Here is a 20,347-nt window from a genome sequence, read left to right on the forward strand (position 1 = left end):
TACTATATATATTTATTGAAAAAAATCTACACATAAGTGGACCTGCACAGTTCAAACCCGTGTTGTTCAAGGGTCAACCGTACTAGGATTGAACAAATAAGTAAATTTATTGTAGCTAATGAAAGCCAGATTTCTCACTGTCAAAGAAAGATGTTACAATAAAAAAAAAGAGGAGGGAAACAAGAATGAACCTTGTGGAGCTGGTCTGGAATCAGAGGTATCAGTATGAACTCATGGTTTTCCACATACACAGGTAAATAAATGGAAAGATGTGTGTTACCGGTGTGGGTTAGGATTCATGCATTTATTTCCTACCTCTATCTGCTGAGAAGACTAAGGAGCAAAGACACCCTAGAATCAACACTACAGAAACCTAGTGCCCAAGTCTTGGTTTATAAATATCATTCTCCAATAAAAGAACTAGGGCTCTTCAGAGGGCCAGAACAAAGAAAATATAAGATGAGCCTGGTACATCTTGTTCCAGAAAATAAGGGGCCAGAAAATAAGGACGGGCTCAAAAAATGTTGGAGGCAAACCCAAACTGATACAGGAGCCAACCTACAGTAGCTTCCAATGACCAAAGCTGGAACGATCTGAGAAACAAAATAAATGATAGACTGAATTAAAACCTACAGAATAAAAATATCTATGAGTCCATACTGATAAATAATTGAACAAATACACAATGGGGGAGAAGGAAAGGCTTTTGCATAAAGAAGAATTCTAATTAATAAATTAAAAGGGATGAGGGAAACATAAAATCACCGTTAGGTAAACACCGTAGTAATAACTGTTGCAGGCAAGATCTACCACAGAGATGATAAAATCACTGGGCATACTTTGAGAAAAAGATAATAGCATAGTCACAAAATATTCAAGATATTCATCAGTTACAAAGGAAAAATGGTAACTTTGAGTAGAGAAAACAGATAGACACCACCTTAACAATATGACCAAGGTTACATCATGAGTAATAAACCAACTTAACATCATGCATTCCTTGATATGATGCACTGAAAAGGATACATCACTTCTGCGGCATTTTGGCAAAAAAAGAAAAAAAGAAAAAGAAAAAAGCATAACCTCAATCTAATCATGAAAAAACATCAGATAAACCTAAACTGAGAAACAACCACTAAAACAACTCATGAAAAGTGTCATAGAGGAGGAGGAACTGTCACAGATCAGGGGAGACTAAGGAGAGACAATAAATGCAATGCAGGATCCTCGACTGGATCCTGGAGCAGGAAAAGATTATTTAAAAAATGGGTGAAATTCAAATAAGGTACAGAGTTTAATTAGTAGTTATGGAAGATTTCTGTTTTGCTTCATACTTTCCTTTTTATATTTTCTAAATTGAAAATATATTACTTTTATAATAGAAGAAATTATTTACCTTTTTTCTGTTATTTATTCAAAATTATATCATAAAGAGTGATCATAAAAGGATATGTGACTTCACTTAGTGCTCATTTTGTTTCCCACCCTCACCTGCCACAGCTCTTGTTTTTAGCATACTTCTTAGCACAACAGCATTTATTATATGAAAAAGGCATGGACACCATGATCACTATGTGAAAAAAGCTCTGTAGTCAAGGGCTCTGTTAGTCACAGGCTCTGCAGCTTTAGGGAAACAGGATTAGGGGTGACTTTTTGTCCTAAATTTTTTAATAAAGTTTTAATGATAAATATAATTTTTTAAATGAGGTAAAACATACATCTACCCTATGACCTAGCAATTCCACTTCTAGGTATTTATCCAAGAGCAAAAAAATAAATTATGTCCTTGATACACACAATATGCATCAATCTCAAAATCATTATGTTGACCAAAAAAAAAACAGACGAAAACAGAGTACACATTGTAAGATTCCATTTACAGGAAGTTCTAGAACAGACAAAACCAATCTATGTTGAAAGAAATCACAAACACTTGGGGGTTGAGGGGAGGATTAACAAGGAAACTTTCTGAGATAAGGATGATAGAAATGTTTAGTATCTTTTATTAAAATTACTGGGCTGTGGGGAGTGGGGAAGGTAGACGGGGTAAAGAAGGTCAAAGAAATCTAACTATGGGAGGTGAACATACAGTGTAAATATATATATGCTTTACTGTTAGAGTGTACAGCTGAAACTTATTGGATTTCATTAACCAATGTCACCATAAAAAAAAGTAATAATAGCTATTTTAAAAAAAATTATTGGCATGACATTGGTTAATAAAATTAAATTTCATGTGTACAATTCAACAATACATCTTATGTATATTGCACTGTGTGTTCATCATCCAAAGTTAAATTTCCTTCCATCACCAAATATTCAACCCCTTTTACCCCCTCCTCCCTTTCTTCCCTCTAGCAACCACTAATCCACTATCCGTGTCCATGAGTCTTTGTCAGCTTTGTTGCTTTCAGTTTTATATCCTACATATGAGTGAAATCATATGGTTCTCAACTTTTTCTGTCTGGCTTATTTTGCTTAGCATGATTATCTCAAGATCCATCCATGTTGTCACAATTGGCAGTATTTAATCTCTCCTTAGAGCTAAGTAATATCCCATTGTATATCTGTACATCTTCTTTATCAAATCATCTATTATAGGACACTTTAGTTGCTTCCATGTCCTGGCCACCATGAATAATGCTGCTATGAACATCAGAGTACATATATCTTTGTAGATAAATATTTTCAAGTTTTTTGAGTAAAAACCCAGAAATGGGATTGCTGGGTCATATGGTAATTCAGTAATTCAATTCTTAGTTTTCTGAGGAACCTCCATACTGTCTTTCATAGTGGTTATACCAATGTGCAGTCCCACCAGCAGTGTATGAGGGTTCCCTTGTCTCTGCATCCTCTCTAACACTTGCTATTACTTGTCCTTTTGATGATAGTCATTCTAACACATATGAGGTGGTATCTCATTGTGGTTTTGATTTGCATTTCCCTAACAGCTAGTGAAGTTGATAATCTTTTCATGTCTGTTGGCCATGAGTTTGTCTTCTTAGGAAAAGTGTCTGTTCAGGTCCTCTGCCGATTTTTTGACTGGACTGTTTGCTTTTTTACTGTTGAGTTGTATGAGTTCTTTATATATTTTGGATATTAGGCCCTTATCAGAGGCATGCTTGCAAACATATTCTCCCATTCGGATGGTTGCCTCTGCCTTGTTGATGGTTTCTTTTGCTGTACATAAGCTTTTTAGTTTGATGTAGTCCCATTCATTTATTTTTGCTTTTACTTTCTTTGCCTTTGAGGTCAAATTCATAAACTCCTCTCTAAATCCAAAGTCCATGAGTTTAGTACCTATGTTTTCTTCTATGCAATTTATTGTTTCAGGTCTTACATTCAGGTCCTTGATTAATTTTGAGTTAATTTTGGTGTATGGCACTGAACAGCAGTCTAATTCATTCTTTTGCATGTGGCTTTCCAGTTTTCCCAGCACTATTTATTGAATAGGCTTTCCTTTCTCCGAAATGTTCTGTATCTTGATCAGAGTAATAGTTACATGGCATATACATTTGTCAAAATTGATCAAATGATAAATCTTATATATTTTATTCCACGTAAGTTATGCCTCAACTTAGAGTATTAATGTGGCAAAAATGTGGCACAAAAATTTCATTAGATTAAAGGAGCCAGTAATCTAAGTCATAATTAACCACCTAAATAAAATGTAAAGAATATTGGGGGCCTAAAAAAGAAAAAAAGAAAAGAAATTCTGATACCTGCTATAATACAGATGAAAGTATTATCCTAAGTGAAATAAGCCAGTCACAAAAAGATATAGATACTGTATGCCAATTATATAAGGCACCTAGAATAGTCACATTCACAGAAACAGAAAGTAGAATGGTAGTTTCAAGGAGGTGGGGAGAAGAGGGAACACAAGACAGAATGAGAAAATAAAGTTTTAAAAAACAGATGGTGGTGATGGTTGTGCAACAATATAAACATATTGAGTCTACGGCCAAGCCACCCTGAACAAGCCCGATCCCCTCTGATCTCAGAAGCTAAGCAGGGTCAGGCCTGGTTAGTACTTGGTTGGGAGACCACCTAGGAAGACCAGGTGCAGTAGGCGTAAAAAATAAAAAATAAAAGATTGCAAGCTGACAAGGTCCTTGCAATCTGTGAGGTCAACCAAGGGTTGCCTCGCCTAAAAAAAAAAATTTTAAATAAAAAAGTAGAAAAATTAAAAAAAAACAATGTATTTAATGCCACTGACCTGTACACTTAAGAACAGTTAAAATGGTAAATTTTATGTTATGTATATTTTATCTCTCTCTCTCTCTCTCTCTCTCACACACACACACACACACAAACAAGATAAAAACTCTGAAATCTAATTAATCTGCTTATGTTGTTTAGCTCTAAAGAACTGTGGAGATCTGCTTTGCTTGCATTCTTTGAAAAGAATCATTCCTTTTTGAATCCTTCTGGGTATGAGCCAAAAGTATACAGGCTCTACATTTTTCTCTTATTTTATTTTAAATCTTAGACCTTCTAAGCTGTCATGACAGAAATCAGTGATGTTTGTCTCCTTCAGAGAATGGTCCTTAATCATTTAGGGGTTATACAGGCTTCTGAAAAATCACTAATCACAATTCTTCATCTGAGAGTAATAAAGTTGCTTCATCTAGTTTTAAGGTTAGGCTCTCAGAGGTTTATACTTTGAAAGGAACAAAAATACATATGTGATTGAATTATAAGCAAAAGTAGAAACTCAAGGCTTATAAGCAAGTCAGGAAGAAGTGCGGAAGTTTCAGCCCGCCTTCCTTGGAAACAGCACATCCTACTCCCTTGGGCCTCAGGGCTATGAGCACACTCTGCAGACCCAGGCTGAATCCATCTGTGCAGCTAGACAGAACCAGGATGCACCAGAACTACCCACAAGACTCACCTCATGCTGGGAATGGCATGATAGCCCAATCGGAAACGCAGTTTGCTGGACCCAGCAGCATCTGCAATCACCTTTTCTCCCACAGCATGCATGTGTTTGAGGAGCTCAAGGTGTTCCCTGGTCACAGCCTTCAGACTGGAAATGGAGGCCCATGGTAAGACCAGCCAGTGGTGACGAGCCTTGGGGTATTTATCCTTAATCACCACCACCTGCTCATCTTTGTAAACCTAGCAGAGGGGCAGAGAAGGAAACAGACATCTACCATGCATTTTCAGTGTGCCAGGTGCTGTCATATTCATTAACTCACTTAATTCTCACCACAGTCTTCTACAAAAGATTTTAGTAGATAAAAGTACAATTTTGACAGATGAGAGCACAGAGACTCAGATAAGATGTCTTGCACAAAGTCACGTAGTTACTAAGTAGGAAATCTAGGATTCCAACCCAGATCAAGTTGACTCTAATGTGTGTCTTCAATTACCACACTACACAGAATACACAGAAGATGCCCAGTACAAAGTAGTTCCTCAGGATCTAATGTGAAATCCCTGTAGGAATCTCCACTCTACCACAGCAGACCATATGACATATGGACATGTGTTCCAAGAAACTCTATCAGATTTAGCTCCTTGTCACCCCAGGATGTAATTCAAAAAGAACAAAAAGACTCCTCCCAGGATGATGCCTGACTATTAAGCCCAAGGTTGCCCAGTGACTACAGTGAAAATACATTATCTGATGTTCCCTTGAAAGGGACCATAGTAAGGTTAACAAAACATCCCTTAATTGTATCCAGATGTTTAAAACAAACAAGACAAAGGAGATATTCATTTTAAGAACTTAGTTTCTCTCCAAAGAATTCCAGGTGCTCACTTACTGACAATGGGAAAAGCCACTTATTCTCACAAAATAGCCCAATAAAACGAATCTCATTCAAAAGGACTGATCTCCTTTGAGTTCATTTGTAGTTATGACCTCTGTGTAAGTCAATTAAGACATGAAATGAATTTCAATGCCCAAATTTTATTCTGACCTGCATTTGGGGGTCCTGCATAGAAATCTTCAAGCCTTGACTCCAGTGGCTTGAATATTCCTTAAAAAAAGGGGGGGGGGGCAATGTAAACTGTAAATGGCAATAGTTAAACTTGGCATTAATTAACATTACATGTCAGCGAAGTCCAACCAAACTTAGAAATAAGGTTTTTAAAAATTATCCTCTTTATTTCAATCTTTTGCCTTTGTAACTATAAGCCATCCCCATTTTCTCCCTTTATTTAGAGCTGCATGTCTAGACAGAGACTAGAAATGCCAGAGTGTGAATCACATCCTCTTCTGCCCTCTCCCATTCCATCTCAGCCTGACTAGGTTTCCATTCTGACATCAGGATGTGAACCATGACCTATTAAAAGTGTTCCAAAGCTAACCTTCTAGATATATCATTTTAGTAGTTCAATATTAAGTACACTACCATAATGCCCTACCTTCAAGTGGCTTACCTCAGGAATTCAAGAGAAAAGTATATAAAGCAACATTCACCCAAGTGACTGGTAACACAAACAAGTGTCTCTTTAATCATGGTTAATAACCCTTGTCTTGGTTAATAAATAACCCTTTATGCATGTCTGAGCTTTACAGTGTACTAAACAATTAAGCAGTCGTTATATTTCATTTAACCTCCACATTGTCTATTATATACACTACCCTCACCTTTTTGGTAGATGCATCTGTCCCCTTGTTTGGGGGTACGGAGCACTGGCTAGGGTGACTCCCAGATTCCAGTCCTGTGCTCAGCTCAGCTTCCTGGGCAGCATCCCTTCCTATGGAATCATTGCTGCCGGACCTCTTTCTCTTCCTATGTGTTACCAGGCCAGGGCTCTTTGCCTCTTCCTCAAACTCTACAATATATGGATAAAGTTCATTCACCATGTGGAGAACCTGGCCAGGCTGCAGCTTTACCTCTTGGTCCTTTCCAATTATGATTGAGTCGATGCTGGTAGGATTGACCCCTACCTATGAAATAATAAGAAAATAATTATAATAATAGCCATAACACCATTACAAATATAGCCACTGCTATGTTAACCACTTACTCATGACAGGCACCATGCTTAATGTTCACTTATAGTACTCTGTCACTTCCACACATGACAGAGAAGCCTTACTGGCTGGCACAGACACTCTTAAGTCAACAGCATAAGAAAATCATCAAGTATGAAATGGAAAGTTACAAAAAGACGTACCTGCTTTACTTTGACATATCCTTTGTCACACTCTGCTTTCAACTGTACTGAAAGAGATTTAAAAATTTAAAAGTTAAACGATGAAGCCTCACTCCAGGATGCAACTTGACAGTTTCTTCAAAGGCCTATGAGCAAAACTGCCCATTATGCAGGTGGCTGAGGCTCCAAATCCTTCCATAAAATATCAACAGTGTACATACTCCTCTGGCTACTGCTAATAGCCCTAGGAGGCAGCTTTACTGAATCCCTACAAGCCCTCCTATTCCAAAGCCCTTGGCCCATCTGGCATCACAGATTTTGCAGTCAGGTAAGGGGACCCACTTCTCTCACAAGCTCTGGGCTCAGAATTAAATCAGGCTTCCACTATTATATAACACTATCAGATGTCTTCCACAGAGAAAGAGACAAATGATACATTGTTGGAAAATATAAGTTCAGCTGGCCTTGGGAAGAAGGAGTGGTAAGAATATTCTAGAAAGAGAACTATTCATACAGAATAGTCTGAGCATGTGCGGGAGAAGTGACATTAAACATTCATGTTCAGTTATGTGAACGGTTTCTGGGGTACAACAGGGAGCAAAGAAGAGACACAGAAGAGACACCTGCTCTTCAGGGAGGACAGGCAGAGGACAGGCTGACATATCGTCCCTACAGTTGCTATTGTGACAACGGGGACAGAGAGCAAGAAGTATCTGCTTCTGTATCTTGGGCCCAGCAAGCTCAAGCCTGGCTTTTTTCCCCTGTTTAGATTAACTCATGTGGAAAAACCCATTATCAGTGCTGCCGACTGCAAGCCTTGGGAAATCCTGCTACAGAGAATACACTACAGGTGGGAGGCCTCATAGGAGTGACCGTGTCTGGAAACTTACAGGTAAAAAATGAGGTACATGGTAAGCCTTTTCCCTTAGGACTTTCATTTCATTAAATCCCAGAAACGACATTTCAAGAGCTGGATGCTATAGTCTTATAAAGATGCCACCCTACATGGTTTCAGCCTGGTGACTCCAGAATTCAACTGTCTCATTGCCCAACGAGGACCATCTCTAGGCAAAGTAGGGTGCAGGACTTAGTAACAGGATGGGACCTGCCTGTTCCCAATACTAAACAGTAACTGCTTTCAGAGAGTCAAGAGTGAATGGGACCCTGGTGTTGACATAGGTAGCTCAGTTCCTGAGTTTTCTTTATGGCAAACAAAAGTGATCAGTTACCTTGCTGTCGAGAACATTTCTTGTCAGTGATCTTGGTCTCTGGGCCACGCCCAACCATGACTGCTTCCAAATGTGGAAGTTTGATTCTCTGGTGCCGGTTGTCCTGTCTCACCAGCCAGCATATCCGCATCATTACTCTGAGAGACAAAACAGAAGAGAGTCACTGGAAAAACCAGCACAAGTCTTCCAGAGTCACACCCCGGCACCACCACATATGCCATTTACCAGTTGTTCATCTTGAGGCAAGTGACTTCACCTCCTTCGTCTCAATTTCCTCCCCTGTAAAATGTGATCCTGTAAAATGTGATAATGACAGGCCTCATGAGGCTGTTGTGAGGATTAAGTAAGATAATGCAGATGAAGTACTCACCTCTGTGTCTGAATCATGCTAAACAATCTAATATTTGCTTTGTTTATTGGTATACTATATGTGCTGGACATTAGGCTACACGCGAGGATCAAAGAATGATTAAACACTGTCCCTAATCCTTTAGAGGCCTGGAGTACAACAGGGCAGATAGATTCATACAACAATTATTAAAATGTAATGTGATAAGCACTATAAGAACAAAAAAAAAAAAAAAACAAATATAGCATTAGCACAGGCAAAAGAATAACTGACTCTTTCAGGTAGTATCAAAAAAGGTTGCATGAATAAGGGATATTTATGCCGGGTTTTAAAGCATGAAGATGTTCCCTGGCAGAGAACTAAAGACGTAAGAACAGAGGATGTTCCTCAGTCCACAGACACCTTTATGTGTATTAGAAGGTTTCCCTTTCCCATCATAACATACTGATGTTAGAACAACACATTTTACTGTCATCTGACAGAAGATTGTCGTAACAAATATACAAACCTACAATTTCTAAAGTTTGAATGCAGCACCTTTGGGCAATACACAACCTGCACAATAGTGGAAATGTTGGTGTTCTTTTGAAAAACAATGTAGAGTATCAGCAGAAGAGAGAGACAAAAAATTCTGATTGAACAAAGGCAGAACAAAGGGGATGGAGAGAAAGAAGAGCCAGAAGAAACCACAATTACTGACTGCTTTTGGGGAATGACAAAGGAGTAAAAGGAGATACCAACCTGGATTTCTAATATGGAAATATCCGTTAACCAAAATGAGGAATACACAAGGAGACCTACTTTGGGCATAAACAGTAGATGACAGAATGATTTCAGATTGAAACAACTAAATTGACTATGAAGGATCTAAGAGTCAAGCTGGGTGTACGGGTATAAAGCTCAGGAAGAGGAAAGGACTGAATGTATATATTTGAGAGGCATCAACATCTCATAGAAGCTGAGGCAGAGAGAGAAGATAAGATCACCCAGGGAGGTAAAGCATGGAATTATGGACAGGGACAGAACTAGAGCTTCAAGATGCCTCCCTAGACTCCCTAGACTCCCTAAGCTTATCAATGCTCAGGCCTCTAATATCTTCTCTTTAAGAAATGTCCCCTGTAGGCAAGGCAATACCTATCAGGTCCTCTGCACAAGCTTTGTGTCCAAAGGGGAGAGAAAAGACACTAGATTTTAAAAATCAGAGTTTCATTACCAACTGTAAAGACAAGATAATGCAAGGCGAAGTGAGTATATGAGTGCTCAGGGGGTGCAAAGTCATAGATATTGGGTCAGGAAAGGTTTCGGAAACTACCCACTTGAAAAGGCCAAGAGCCAAGGGAAATGATAAGAAAAAGAGTGGGGGAGAGGGACATTCCATTTTAAAACGCACAAGTGACAGCACAGATTTCAGCAATGACAAGCCATGGGTGAGGGGTAGAAAGCAGACTTTAGTTGATGGCCCAGAGGAGCTACCCTAGAGATTAACCAAAAAAAGGCAGAAGTGTTGAAAGAACACTAGACTGAAAAGCTGAGATCAATCAACAGGAAAAAACTGAAGTGGAGAAATCCAGAGTCAAAGATTAGTCAGGAGGCTGTTAAAATAATGTGAGCCAGAGTAAGCTCCAAAAGGCAATCCAGTACGTCTTTGTGAAGGAGCTGATGCCAGAGCATGAAGAGTCAGTTGTAAATCTAAAATCCTAAATCTGGAGCTTCAAATGATGATGGTACTAAAGGCAAGTCACACTTTTAAATGTCGTGTTCAGATGGGCATCTTGTTTGCACTTACTGGAAACTGATGAATGAGCAGATAATGGACTAAGAAGTATATCTTCATTAGGCATCAAGAAATAAGTCTGTGATGACAGACTACTCTCAAATAAGTAATTCTTAATATGATCTCCTGGTATTGGTTTATATTCTTTCCTTCCTCCTAGAAACCCAAATCCTTCACAACTTTCAAGTCTCACTTCTTCCCTGAGGCCTTCACTGAGCTGTCTTCTGTTCTCTACATCCTGTTACGAGGTATAATCAATTTATCTTCTCTAAAAATTAAATGTGGATGTAATTCTACTCTCCAGATATGAATAAAATCTCCTTGTAAACAGACTGCATCACTGCCCATCCATTCAGGAAACTAAAAAAGAAATTCTAGGGTCTCTGGAGATCACTGCCCTGGGTTAGGCCTGGTCTTACACTTCTATATCTCCTGGTGTTCAGCATACCTTTATCAAGGGTATACTATGTGCTAGGCACTTGCTAAATGTTTTATTTATATCATCTGATTTAAACTTCACAACAACTCTCATTCCAAGAGAAAATTTAAGGCTCAGAGAAGATAAGTAATGTGTTCAAGTCACACAATCAATATGTGCCAGAGCTAGGATTTGAATTAATTCCAAAGAACAGGTTCTTAATCTCTGCACCTTAATCACATATACCTTTGTCTTCGCTCATTTGATCATTCAGTCAGAATTACTGCATGCCCACTATGTACCCGGTGCCATTCCAGTGCTGGGAATCAAGAGATACATCTCACTTGTATTATATGATACATCACACCTGCCTTCAAACGGCTCAATCTTGTGGAAGAAACACAAAGACAATTATAACAAATGTGGGAAGTATAATGACTGGTCTGTGCAAAAGGTATCATGGGAGCACAAAGGCGGAGTATACAACAGATTTGGAGAAAGGAAGTGTCAAGGAACGTTTCTCATATTAGGTAGGCCTAAAATGAGTCTTATATATAAACCAGGTTAATTAGGTGAAAGGGGGCAGCCTAATTTGGTGAGAAGCAGAAAGTACATAAAGGAATCAGAGAGGAGATTCCAGTCAAAAGGAACACCAAGGGCAAAGGCACAAAGAGACAATACAATACACATGAAGAAGCAGTTCAGTGTTGGGGCAACCTAAAATATGAGGCAGTAAAGAGACTGGAGATGCAAGCAGGTCCAGCTGAAGCAGAGCCCTGGGAGACAACTGAGAAGCTCAAATTTTAGAAATTCCTATGGATTTTGCAATTCAGTAAACAATATATATTTGCTGAATGAGAGAAAAGAGCAAATGAATGAACAAATAGTTCTTTAAAGATTATTAAGCAGGACTTTGATACAGATTTGTTTTCAAAGATCATTTGGGGAAGGAGGTAGGTAGTGTGGAGAACAGATATGTAGGAACAAGACTAGAGGTGGGAAAATCAGTTAGAAGGCCATCATATTTCAAGTGAGAGATGATGAGGTCTAAAGTAGGACAATAGCAGAAACAAAGAAGAGAGTACAGATTTGAAAAACATTTAGAGAGTAAAATCACTAGGACTTAGTGATGGATGTGATAAGAGTAAGTTCAGGGAAGATGCTGAGTTCAGTTTTTGGCCTCTGAATTTAAACTGCCTGTGGGACTTGCAGAGTTGTCCAGCAGGGTAGTCAGAGGTAAGGGTGAAACTCAGAAAAGAGGTCTAAGCTGACAACTTCTATTTGGGAGCATGTAGGAGGTTAAAACCAAGCCAGGTGATGTGCTCATTCAGGCAATGTACACAAAATGAAAAGATTATAGGCCAAAGTCACAAGCCTTGGAAACATACAATTATTTAGGAGAGGAAGAAAAAGACTATCCACAGAAGAAATGACTGGTGAGAGTAGCACATGGAGAAACAGCTAAAATGTAAGCTCCATAAGGAGGATACTTTGTCTTGTTTATCTGTGTTATCACAATAAATGTTCATTGAATAAATCAGCTGAGTGTGTTATTCTGGAAAGGAAAGGAAAGAAGGGAGTGAGAGGTATCATCGAATTTCAAAAGCAGCAAAGGGATCCAGCAATGATTTTTAAAATGTCTATCTGGTTTGATAATCAATAACTGGTGACCTTAGGGGAATTTCAGGGGAATGATAGGTCTGAAAGCTAAACTGTAGAAGGGAATGGGAAGTTAGAAAATGGAGACAGAATTTAGAATACTCTCTAAAACAGTTTGGCTAAAAAGGGAACAGTTACTGGATGACAGTTAAAGGAAGATTGATCACCAAGAACTTATTCTTTCTTTCAGATTTGGGGATGGGAGGGAGGGTGAAGGATGGTCAGGAACATGAGAAACGTGACCTTATTTATACATGACTGAGATGTAGACAGGGGCAGGAAAGACAAATGAAAACAAGCTCTCAGTGGTGGAAGTATAAAAGAAAAGTTAGAAGCAAAGATAAAGGTATTTACTTTGATCAGAGAATACAGCTCATCCTCTGAGACTTAAGGTAAAGATAAGTGTAAATCAAGATTACTTCGTAAGAGCAAAACCAGAAGCAGAAATTTGAGGGAAAGCACAACTAATGACCTGATTCTTCTCCATAAAATATATTACGACAGTGTATGGGGGCTTAAAAAACCATTGAATAAAATCAATATGGAATAGTGCATAACATGCAGGCCTGTGACGTCCAACTGGTTTGAGTTTAAATAGTGGCTCCACCGCTTACTCACTGTGTGATTTGAGACAGATTTAACCTAAGCCTTTCCTTCTTCAGCTATAAACAATATTAATAACTGCTCTACACTACAAGGGCTAAATGAGAAAGTATGTAAAGCTTGGTGTCCGGCAAAAAGCAAGCATTCAACACATCGCTCGTTAACAGTGAAGGTAGGATGAAACTAGCAGCTAAGGACACGTAAAAAGATCATTTGACAGCACATACTGTGCAACTAAAGTGAAAAAGCACAGATCCGTATTGTCTCCCCACCTGAACAGTCTTTCCTGTTCCAAATGTTCTAACTATCTCCAATATAAGTCAAATTCCCAAAAGGCTCCAAACGTGGACCACATTAATTCCAAATGAAAATTAAATCTCTGCTTTGTTGAACCGCTATCACTGGGCTGCATAAGAAACGGCTTGCTTCTTCTGACCTTTCTATAAGGCCTGTTGAGGACTTATAGGAGTGAAAGGCCCACAAATTCCTTTCAGGGAGCGTTTCTGGAAGAAACAGTGTCCATCCTGACAAGCTGAGCCGCCTCCATGATTGGACAGTAACCACTTTCTAATCTTTTCCCTGCTTCTTGCGACCAAGTTAGGTACAAGTGCCGGGGGCACAGGGGAAAAACGAGAAGTGGGACGGAAACCAACGTGAGCGCCGCCAAAACACCGCCCAGGGGAGGAGGAGAGAAGTGGGGAGCCGAGAGCCCTAGAGCCCGAGGATGGAGCAATTCCTGCCGGGGGAAAAAAAGCTGTGAGAGCGTTCTTCGAGGTACATTACTCAAGGGCCGTAGCAGACCCGGCCTAAGGTCCACATCCGCGAATTTCAATCTGGCCAGCAAAAGAGGTAGGCCTACGAAAAGCTTACCCAGAAACGGTGACAGACAAGTTCACGTTACTCCTCCGTGCCGCACTACTTCCGGCGCTGTGGGATTACGTCGAGAGACAAGACGGAGGGAAATCAGGATGATTAACACTGTCTGCCCGATGACTGGCTGAGAGGGTCTCGCCCACGGTCCGAATCCGGAAGCGGCACCGCAATTGGTCCCTCACTGGAGCGTGGCCCAAGTGTGATTCCTGGCAGTTATCCCCGTGAGGAGGAGCTCCCTCAGCATCAATCTACGCGAGCTGCTTCCCTGTCACTCACTGCCTCTCAGTCTCTGAATTAGAAGAGACTTCAGGCTGCTGTCTCCTCTGTGGCCATTTTTAGGCAGCCGTGCAACCTCTTGACACTCTCTTCGTAAGGAGCTCACTACCTTTAAGGTCATGTTTTGCTGTAGACAGTACTTTATTATTGTTTACTCGCTCCTTTTCAAAACTACCATCTGCTTTCTTTATCGGGTGAGAAAAGGCTGGAGGTAGAGGCGGAGAAACCTAAGATTTTTTTAGTGCTGTCCACCAAATGAACTGGCTGAGGGGCAATCAGGGAAGACAGAAGCAGGATACTGGGATGATGAATGTTTGGCAATTTTTACAGCAATTTCAGGATGTTCCCTAAGGATCACATATAACAATTATTCAAAGGCATTTTGGTAGATAAGAAATTCCTATCTTATGAGTGACTGCATAGTTTATAATTTTTCTTCAACTCAGTAGAAACTGAGCCTTAAGGAGTCACATTTCTTGATCAAGGTTGAATACTGTTTCCTTCTATAGAAAAGCAGAGACTCGGTGGTATGATGGAGATATCAGAGCTACCAAAACAGGGTGGAAGGATCTCCCAGGAAACATGAAAGAGACTGGTCCTTGTTAGCAGAGAAGCTGCAGGTTTATATTATATTAGGGTCACACCAAGAAGTGGGGAAGCACAGGAAGCATCTCAGCAGCCACAAGGGCCTCATGGTGGTGGATGTGGTTCGCACTTCTTGAGGCAAAAAGAGGCCATTCTGGGTACTTGACCAGTTTTGCTCCCTCAAATTAAGCTTCTTTTAGCCTCTATTTCTAACTAACCTGTCTTTATGTGTCTTGCATTTAAAATTGGATTGGATTATTCTAATTGGATTATTCACCATATATTATGCAAAACTGGGCAAAGTTTCCACACTTAGCCTATTAGGTCCAGCCCTCTAGCTACAGCATATTACTGGCCAGACAAGCAGGGGCACATGGCATAATACATAGCTAAGGGCATGCGTGGCAGGCACTTAAGACTTTCACAGACTCCAGAACCAAAGATTTACCATAAACAGATGCATAGAAATTAACAAAGAGTAGTCTGCAATATTATAATGTAGCGGCCCTCAAAGTGTAATCCTTGGATCTGTAGCAATAGCTAGGAACTTGTTAGAAATGCATATTCTCAGGCCTCACTCCAGGCTTACTGATTCAGAATCTCTGTAGGGCCCAGCATTCTGTTTTAAGCTCACTAAGGTTATCCTGATGAATGCTCAAGTTTGAGATTCACTGATGAAAGACAAAGTCTTCAAACTGTATACCATGATAAATGTGTTTTTTTGGCTTTCTCGGCCTTTTTTTTTTTTTTTTTTTACAAATTAAAATTTGTGGCAAAATACACATAACATAAAACTATCAACCATTTTTAAATACTGTATACAGTTCAGTAGTTAAGTATATTCATGTTGCAGTGAAATCTGTTTCCAGAACTTTTTAATCTTGCAAAACCAAAACTATTAAACAAAAGCCCATTTCCCCTTCCTCCAGTTCCTGGCAGCCACATTCTACTTTCTGTTTCCATGAATTTGACCACTCTAGATATCTCATATAAGTGAAATCATGCAGTATTTTCTCTTTTGTGACTGCCTTATTTCACTCAGTATAATGTCCTCAAGCTTCGTTCACTTGTAACATGTTAAAACTTCCTTTTTAAGACTAAACACTCCATTGCATGAATACACACATTTTAACTATTCATCTGTCAGCAGACGTTTAAATTACTTCTACCATTTACTATTATGAGTAATGCAGCTGTGAACATGGTTGTACAAACATCTCTTCAATATTCTGCCTTCAATTCTTTTGACTATATACCCAAAAGTGTGATTGCTGGGTCATAATTCTATTATTAATATTTTAAGAAACCACCTACTGTTTTCCATAGCAGCTATACCATTTTACATTCCTACTAGCAGGATGCAAGAGTTCCAATTTATCTACATCCTCAACAACACTTGTTATTTTCCAGTTTGGGGTTTCTTCTTAATAGCAGTCATCTTAATGGGTATGAAATAATAGCTCATTGTGGCTTTGATTTGCATTTCTCTAATGATTAGTGATGAGCATCTTTTCATGTTTGTTGGCCATTTGTATATCTTCCTTGGAAAAATGTCTACTTAAGTCCCCTGCCCATTTTTTAATTGGGTTATGTTGTTGTTGTTGCTACACTGTAGAAATTCTTTTTATATTCTGAATATTGACCCCATATCAGATATATGATTGCAAATATTTTTCTCATTTTGTAGGTTGCCTTTTGACTCTGTAGATTGTGACTTTTGATGCACATAAATTTTTAATTTTGATTTATCTTTTACTGGCTGTGCTTTTGGTATCATATCTCAGAAATCACTGGAAGATTTTCCCCTATGTTTTATAGTTTTAGGTCTTACGTTTAAAGTCTTTGATCCATTTTGAGTTCATTTTTTATATGGTATAAGGTAAGGATCCAACTTCATTCTTTTGCCTGTGAATATCCAGTTTTCCCAGCATGATTTGTTGAAAACATTGTCCTTTCCCTCACTGAATGATCTTAGAATCCTTGTTGAAAATCATCTGACAACATATGTAAGGGTTTATTTCTGAGCTCTCTATTCTATTCCATTGCTCTACATGTCTGTCGGTATGGTAATACCACCCTGTTTTGATTACGGTAGCTTTGTAAAAACTTTTGAAATCAGGAGGTATGAGACTTCCAACTTTCTTCTTTTTCAAGACTGATTTAGCTATTCTGCTTGGGGGCGGCGGGGAGTTAATTTTTTTCCAACACTTAAAATTAAAAGATCTCACATGAAAATCAGGATTCTTGGTCTCTTGGGGGAAAAAATCAATAAATCCAGCAAATTCTGACAACAAATAGCTAGAATTGTGAGTATCTGCTATGTGCTCTCTAGTTTGCCACTGTCTCCATCTACTCATTTATGTAACTTGCCTGGATCCCTGAATGCCCTTCCTTCTTTGAGACTTTAAGACTTCTGGTCTAAGGAAAAGGCACTTAGAGCCAGAGGGCCAACCTGGGGAGGCTGCAGTGGTCTGATTCAGAGGTTTGCTCAGAAGGAAAAGTATAGCGTTCTAGGAAAGAGTATAGCTAAGAAAATTCATTTTGTTTTTAGGGTTGTTTTGTTTTGGTTTGGTTTGGTTTGGTTTGGTTTGGTTTGGTTTGGTTTTTTGAGGAGGCAATAGAGTGGGAGGGAGTTAGGAGAGGTGTCAGAAAAGACTTATTTGAGGAAAGGAAAATAAATCGAGTCCTGAAAGATGAAAAAAAAGACCTGGTGAAATAATATTCTGAGTCTATGATCTACACTGAGGACAGAGCATGTACAAAAGCCCTACAGCAGGGCCTTTAGCATATTCTTTCAGATGTGACAGAAGTCTAGTGGAGCTGAAGGTTAGACAGGGAAAGGAAAATGGTGAGATATGAGCATTTAGGAACTGTACATGGATTCAAACTATATTCAATGAAAAACCCCTGAAGAGTTAGTTATCCAGGGAATAACATTATTTTTTATTTTATAAAGATAACTCTAGCTGCTTTGAGGAAGAATGGATTAGGGGGAGGGCAAGAACAGAAAGGTTGAGGGCAGTTAAGAGTTTAGTGCAAAGGATGTTGGCAGCCTGGACAAGAGATATTGTGGAGGCAGCATCGACTAGACAACACAAGACATATTCTTCTCTGTAGGCAGACCTAGGTCAGATACAAAATAATAAAAGTAACTTTGTGGAATAGGACCAAAACCTAGTGAGCAACAAATTTAGTTGCATGTTTTACATATCGAAAAACTTCTCACTGCAAACACCTAGAACTCTGCCTGCAAGCTTCCTCTGGTATAAAAGGCCTTCTCTGACTGCATACAGGCCAGAAGTGAGAGGCTTTACACTTCTGGAAGCAGTAATGAAATGATGTAAAGTGGATGGGTAAAGTGGTTTTCTCACCCCTCGGTGAAACAACTTTAAAGCATGTATACACTCTACTGTATCCCAGAGGTTCTCCAGCAAGACTAATCCCCAGTTCCCTTGAGTGGTAACCTGCACCCTGGCTTCCTTCCAACCCTTGTCTCACTCTTCCCCTCCTCAAATGGCACTTCTTGGGATCATCTCCCAAACAAATGACTTGCACTCAAATCCTTGCTTCAGTGTCTGCTTCTGGGGGAATCCAACCTAAACACACCTCCTGACTGTTTTCTAATGATACCATTTTACTTCTCTTTTTAGATAAGTTAATAACTCCTACTGCTTCCCAACTTTTTAATGTCATGGCACAAAGATTAAATCATATTTGCAGAGCACACTGGGGTAAACTTAAGGTCTATGAGGAACTTGGTAAAAAAAAATCATTACTTTTTTTATAATTATATAAGAAAAATAAAAAAGTATTTAACATTGATTTTGGCTAAATATTCAAATATAACGTTGAAATTTTTCGTGAGACACTTGAGTTTCTGTGAATATTACCTTTTTGACTTTAGGTTTCATGATGAAATAGATATATAATTTCTGATTAAAATTTTTTAATGATAATCTTTTCACATTCTTGGTAGTCATACCTATAATTTGCAACGCGAATAGAGAAGTTCTCTTCTATACATCATAGTGTAAACAAGCTAATATATTCATTAACTATACCCTACAATTTACTTTAAAATCTTCTACCTATAATTTACACTTTATTGTTTTCAACTCCTGCTTTCAGGACTGGTCAACTTCTCACATGGATTTCTAAATTTCTAAGGGTTTAGAGAATAGTCACTGTAATCCCAAATACTGACATTCATACCATTGATGGTTCAAGTCAGAACTTTTATTTCAATTCTGCACTTATTTGTGTAAATCACGAATGCCGTGGTGGTCTCTCCTAAAATGTCTTATAAACGTATTAAAAAGAAAGTCACAGGAAGCTTTTCTAACTTTTTCTGCCTTACCTCCCACCATCTCTTCATTCCCAGCCTTGTACCAGCAAAATATTGAACTTCTTACCCTTCAACTCTCTCCTCTATTGTAGAGATAAATGAGCTACTCCCTGCTAAAGCCTTGGCCAATTGTAATACCTTACTGCATTCTTTGATGTTCATGCTATTTTCTCTGGAATGCTCTTCATTTTTCTCCCTAATTCACTCTTGCCCCCTCCAATCCATTCACACTGCAGCTCAAGAAAATATTTCAAAACATAAATATGACCATGTCATTGCCCTGCTTAAATCCTTTCATGGGCTTCCACCACTCACTGCCTAACCACATACTTAAACACAGGGGCTTTCTTTCATATTCTTGAATCTACTCAGTCAAGGTTCTTGGATTGGAAGCTAGAAAACTATTCTAGCTAACTTAAGGATGGATGGGGCTGCCCTTGGTACCATTCCCAAAGCACATGAATCCTGTACTGTCCATGTCCTCCACCTCACAATTATAGATAGTTAGCAGTAACTCCTAGAACAGGAGGACCGGGGCTCTTTGCATTGTCAGCTCTTCCCACTGGTAAGAGGGACATGGCTCTAGGAGTCCCCATGGACACCTGCATCCCACAATTCTCCAGTGTCTCGGCCTCTAAGCAGATGAATTCAGAAAAGCTCTAGCTCTCTGTTGGCTGGTGCTGAAGCCACCACAGTGAACAAAATGAAGTTCCTGCTTTCAAGGAGCTTACAATCTAGTAGGGAGAGGCAGGCTACGAACAAAGACATATACAGGTTACATGGGGATAAATGCCATAAAGAAAAAGCAGGACAGAAAGCGATGAGGATATTTTGTGTATTATGGAAGGCCTTTTTTGAGCACAGACCTAAAGGAAGAAGAAAGTCATGTGGACATCTAGGTGAGATGGGAAACCATCAAAGGATTTAATCAAAGGAATGACATTTTTTTTGGAGCCCTGCCACCTCCAACCATCCCATAGCTACGTATTTTCAAAAAGATTATTCTAATTACTTTATAGTGCCAGGATCTTAAAGAGAGGGGATGGTTTACAATTGCAGTTTCTTCAAATCTTGACGTCTGCATCCATTCAATAACCACTTAGAGTGCCTCCTGTGTATTAGA

At 39.1% G+C, this 20,347-nt stretch overlaps 1 protein-coding gene and 1 pseudogene across 10 annotated transcripts in view; one reads left to right on the forward strand and one right to left on the reverse strand.

Annotated features, from left to right (window-relative positions):
• APTX (aprataxin) overlaps positions 1–20,347 on the reverse strand; it is a 35,629-nt gene that overhangs the window by 3,695 nt on the left and 11,587 nt on the right. For 3 of the 10 annotated variants that reach the window (XM_023524033.1, XM_011381387.2, XM_023524031.1), the window contains 6 exons: positions 8,568–8,636; positions 8,343–8,479; positions 7,135–7,181; positions 6,602–6,904; positions 5,928–5,987; positions 4,895–5,121 (listed from right to left, as the gene is read on the reverse strand). In XM_023524033.1, coding sequence (XP_023379801.1) covers positions 4,895–5,121; positions 5,928–5,987; positions 6,602–6,904; positions 7,135–7,181; positions 8,343–8,475 — 770 coding nt within the window. In that variant the 5' untranslated portion in view covers positions 8,476–8,479; positions 8,568–8,636. Of the gene's footprint in view, positions 1–4,894; positions 5,122–5,927; positions 5,988–6,601; positions 6,905–7,134; positions 7,182–8,342; positions 8,480–8,567; positions 8,637–11,185; positions 11,271–13,417; positions 13,904–13,923; positions 13,970–14,015; positions 14,158–20,347 lie in introns of those variants that run through there. The other 7 variants (XM_023524032.1, XM_011381385.2, XM_011381388.2 and 4 more) reach the window with 7 other exon arrangements.
• Positions 3,957–4,075, forward strand: LOC111732264 (annotated as a pseudogene).

Source organism: Pteropus vampyrus, unplaced genomic scaffold (assembly GCF_000151845.1).
Source record: "Pteropus vampyrus isolate Shadow unplaced genomic scaffold, Pvam_2.0 Scaffold436, whole genome shotgun sequence".
NCBI classification, from domain to species: domain Eukaryota; kingdom Metazoa; phylum Chordata; class Mammalia; order Chiroptera; family Pteropodidae; genus Pteropus; species Pteropus vampyrus.